This window comes from Chinchilla lanigera, unplaced genomic scaffold (genome assembly GCF_000276665.1).
Source record: "Chinchilla lanigera isolate Chin_1 unplaced genomic scaffold, ChiLan1.0 scaffold00145, whole genome shotgun sequence".
Taxonomy (NCBI): domain Eukaryota; kingdom Metazoa; phylum Chordata; class Mammalia; order Rodentia; family Chinchillidae; genus Chinchilla; species Chinchilla lanigera.
The window spans coordinates 1271278-1275496 of NW_004955546.1; the positions used below are offsets into that span (position 1 = coordinate 1271278).

At 42.9% G+C, this 4219-nt stretch overlaps 1 protein-coding gene across 4 annotated transcripts in view; it reads left to right on the forward strand.

The window, feature by feature from the left end:
• The window catches only part of Csgalnact2 (chondroitin sulfate N-acetylgalactosaminyltransferase 2), a 35190-nt gene that overhangs the window by 10047 nt on the left and 20924 nt on the right, over positions 1-4219 (forward strand). For all 4 annotated transcript variants that reach the window (XR_264888.2, XM_013508394.1, XM_005411763.2 and 1 more), the window contains exons 2-3: positions 341-1258; positions 3727-3943. Coding sequence is in view for 3 of the 4 variants with exons in the window: in XM_013508394.1 (XP_013363848.1) it covers positions 598-1258; positions 3727-3943 (878 nt within the window). In the remaining variant the exon portion in view is untranslated. The remainder of the gene's footprint in view (positions 1-340; positions 1259-3726; positions 3944-4219) is intronic.

Below are 4219 nucleotides of genomic sequence, written 5' to 3' on the forward strand. Positions count from 1 at the left end.
TTTGGTTTTTCTCCGGTACCGGGAACCGAACTCACGACCTTGCGCTTGCCAGGCGGGCGCTTTGCCGCTGAGCTAAATCCCCAGCCCCTAATAATTTTAATATTTCTTCGATTCAGGAGGTTATGGGGGTCTAAAGGTTAAAACTATTACATCTTTAGTATTGTGTGAGGAATTTTTATGAATGATTTACACCAGTAGTAACTAATCATCCCCAGTTATATTAGCACCTTTCTTGGTACTCTCCACGTAGTAGTCACATGCCTGCGTTTGTTGAAGCTGCCAGCAATTCAGTGTACTTAAGGAAACAAAATTCTGATTGATTCTGATCTATTTCTTACAGAACAGTCTCCACTCACATCGTGGATTTGAAAGACCAGACTGCTGCATTCTGGAGATCATGGTAACAGTACAGGAAACGTGCTTAATTTCTGCAAGTGGTCATGACTGTTGAAGACAGACATTTTTTTAGCTACAGCAAAATTAATTTTGGTCCCTTTTATGGAAATCCTGATTTTGTTTCTGAGTCTTGATAGCTCTTTGCTAAAGTTATGAACAAGCAAAGAGCTTATCTGGTTAGGCAAATGCCCCTTGCTGAGAATGTCTAGAAGAGGCTCCTCTCTTCCCGCCCGTGCCCACTGGCTGCTCCTAGGTCTGGCTCTGCTCTGCAGCTTGGTGCTGTTTCTGTACCTTCTGGAATGTGCCCCCCAGACTGATGGAAATGCATCTCTTCCTGGGGTTGTTGGGGAAAGTTATGGTAAAGAGTATTATCAAGCCCTCTTACAGGAGCAGGAAGAACATTATCAAACCAGGGCAGCCAGTCTGAAACGCCAGATTGCCCAATTAAAGCAAGAATTACAAGAAATGAGTGAGAAGATGAGGTCACTGCAGGAGAGAAGGAACATAGGGGCTAACGGCATAGGCTACCACAGCAACGGCGAGCAAGCCCCTGGTGACCTGTTAGAGTTCCTTCACTCCCAGATCGACAAGGCCGAAGTCAGTGTAGGAGCCAAACTGCCCAGTGAGTACGGGGTTGTCCCCTTCGAGAGCTTTACCTTAATGAAAGTTTTTCAGTTGGAAATGGGTCTCACCCGCCATCCTGAAGAAAAGCCTGTTAGAAAAGACAAACGAGATGAATTGGTAGAAGTCATTGAAGCTGGATTGGAAGTCCTTAATAATCCTGATGAAGAGGATGAACAGGAAGATGAGGAGGGTCCCCTTGGAGAGAAACTGATATTTAATGAAAATGACTTCATAGAAGGTAATGTGAAAAATATATTGGTAAATGGTTGTGTAGCAGGACAGTATGCCAGTATTTATGCTTACCGGTCAATCATTGCCAAAGTATTGAAACATTTTTTACCCCCTTCATTCCACCAAGAATTCTAAGTAGATTTTTTTAAAAGGTGATAATAAAGCCATAATAAAAATAGAGAATAAGGACCAGGAAAGAGAGGAATCTGTCTCTGTACAAGAATCCGGGCCACCAAGGTTGAAGGGCCCTTGTGTGCTGGGTGTGTGTTTTCATGTGTAGGATTTGCATTCCTGTCTTATCTTGATGCTCCTTTTCATGTTCTTAAAAATGTATGAACTAAGGCTCAAAGTTTGAAAATCATTTGATAAGGAAAGAGAAAAGCTGGTTTCGTAGATTTGTGGTTGTTTTCTGTTTGGGACAAGGGAGAAGCATGGGCCAGAACACCAATGGTGCACATACAGTTTTGGGTTTGGGTATTTGGAAAGGTGAGGAGTGGCATATGTTCCTGTACGGATTGCAGAAAGGGCATGGCTCTTTTAAGATGGGACCTGACTCAGAGGTCAAGGAGTGGTGCCATAAATTTAAGATATTTGTTGATTGTTATAAACAGAAATAATTCTAAATCCCTACATATCTCCATTTTAACATCTCCAGGTGGACATTTAATAAGGCTTAAAACCATTTTGTATATAAATCTTTAAAATCCTCTGGTTCTGTAAACAACCTTCACCTGTAGCTTTTCCTTGTATTTTGCTTTGCTTTTTCACTCCAAGTCTTCCCAGCTGTTCTTGTACTGCATGGATCCATGTGGCCTTCGAAGCTGGCGGGCAGGGCATCCTGCTGGGCCGGAACCTCCCAACTGTCTTCTCCCTGTGGACTCTTGCTGTTACTTCTTTCCATTTGTCATGGGTTATTTCTCTGACAGCTCTAATGACTTGTCTGCAGACTCAGCCTTTTGTCTTCTCACTCCATAGCTGTGGCAGAATTGAAAGCTGCAGAGGAAGTGAGTTAGGAACATGTGCGATGTTCTCACAGCTGTGCTTGGGAGAAGGAAGCCACACCTGTTTCATGTTCTGCAGCTTCTGCTTAGCTTCTGCTTGGCTTCGCACTCTCAGGGTTCTCTGCATGGAACCTGTTCATGGTTCCCTTACCTTGACTGTGCCTCCCCTGTCCCTTGGAATCATTGCTGGCAACCCCTGAGTGACGCCTGCCCCGTGCCAGGCCATAGCATAGATGTCACTTCTTCAGGAAGCTGCCGAGCCCCAAGTTGAGATGGCAGTGCTTCCTCTACTTTATCTCCGCTGCCCTGCACCCTTCAGACTGCTTGTGGTGTGTGGTCTGCACACTTCCTGATTTGTCTTCCTGCTGGACAGTATGCCTCAGGGCTGGGGCACACATCTGTAAGTCTAATCTGTTTCCTGTCACTCTTGGAACTCAGGCTGCCCAGGTTGAGTGTGGTGGCACTTGCCTGTAAATCCAGCACTTTTTTTTTTTTTTGGTACCAGGAATTGAACTCATGACCTCAGGCTTGTGAGGCAAGCACTTAATCCACTGAGCTATACCCCCAGCCCATAAACCCAACACTTTGGAGACTGAGACAGGAGGATTGCTACAAGTTTGAGGCCAGCCTGAACTACACAGTGAGACTGTCTCAAAAAACCAAAAGAAAAAAGCAACAAAAAATGGACTCCCCAGTAGTAGCCTCCCATACTTTTCTTCTAAAGGCATCTCAACTCACTGTGTTAAAATTTGTACTAATTTTCTTTGACTTTGCTCAGTGAAAAAATATGTGTATGCACACACACATGTGAATCAAGCGCCATGTTTTTACTGTCTCCTTTTCCTGTCTTGCTGACTAGACCAGTCTTTCACCAGTGCTGACCCAGCAGTCTTAGAGGTTGTCAGTGACTGCCATGAAGCTCTGATTCATTTTTGTGAGTGGAAACAAGCAATAGAAGTTGTGACTCTTGGACTCAGAATTTAACATTGTTAGAAATAGTTTATTTTTCATATGGTTACTGTGCTGATAGACTTTGGTATGAAGAAAGTCAGATGTAAAAGGGAATAATTACAGTGGTACCTGTGGTCATGAACTCTTCTGTTTGTGAACACTCTGATTTGGAAACAGAAGTGTTTGGCAAAATTTGTTTGTGTTTGCAAACTCTGCATCAGGTGACAAACACGAACATGGCCATCTTTTCCAGCATCATGCAACAAATTGAGTTCATGAACTGAGGTACCACTGTATCCTTCAGAGCATATTTTATGAGTTGAATAACATAGCAGAATAATAAGGCTGTTTTTATCCCTACTTTTAAAGGAATGGTTGTGCTGATTACACTGTGGGACTGTTTTCACAAATAGATAGAAACTCTGCAGGTTTGGCTTCATACTTTGATCTTTAAGTAAAGTCTGTATTCCTGTTGTTTATGAACTGACGCAAATACATCTTTGTTCCAAACTCTTGACTTTAGGTTACTATCGCACAGAGAGAGATAAGGGCACACAGTACGAGCTCTTTTTCAAGAAAGCAGACCTGATGGAGTACAGACACGTGACTCTCTTCCGCCCTTTTGGGCCTCTCATGAAGGTGAAGAGTGATGTGGTTGACATCAGCAGAGCCATCATCAACATCATTGTGCCCCTTGCCCAAAGAACGGAAGCGTTCACACAGTTCATGCAGAACTTCAGGTAGCTATCAGGTGCTGAAGGCTTGGCTAAGTTCTTCTAGAAAATCACATTGCTTGCTGCTTTTTCTGATTTATCTTTATAAAGTATGATTACCTGGGATTATAGAATGATCTTACAGGTTTTGGGGTAGCTTTATTTTTTAAATTCCTTTTAAAGAACATGTAGTGTCTTGACAATTTGAACTGTAAATTCTTTTTTTTTTTTTTTTTTTTTTTTTTTGTTTTTCTCCGGTGCCGGGAACTGAACTCACGACCTTGCACTTGCCAGGCAGGCGCT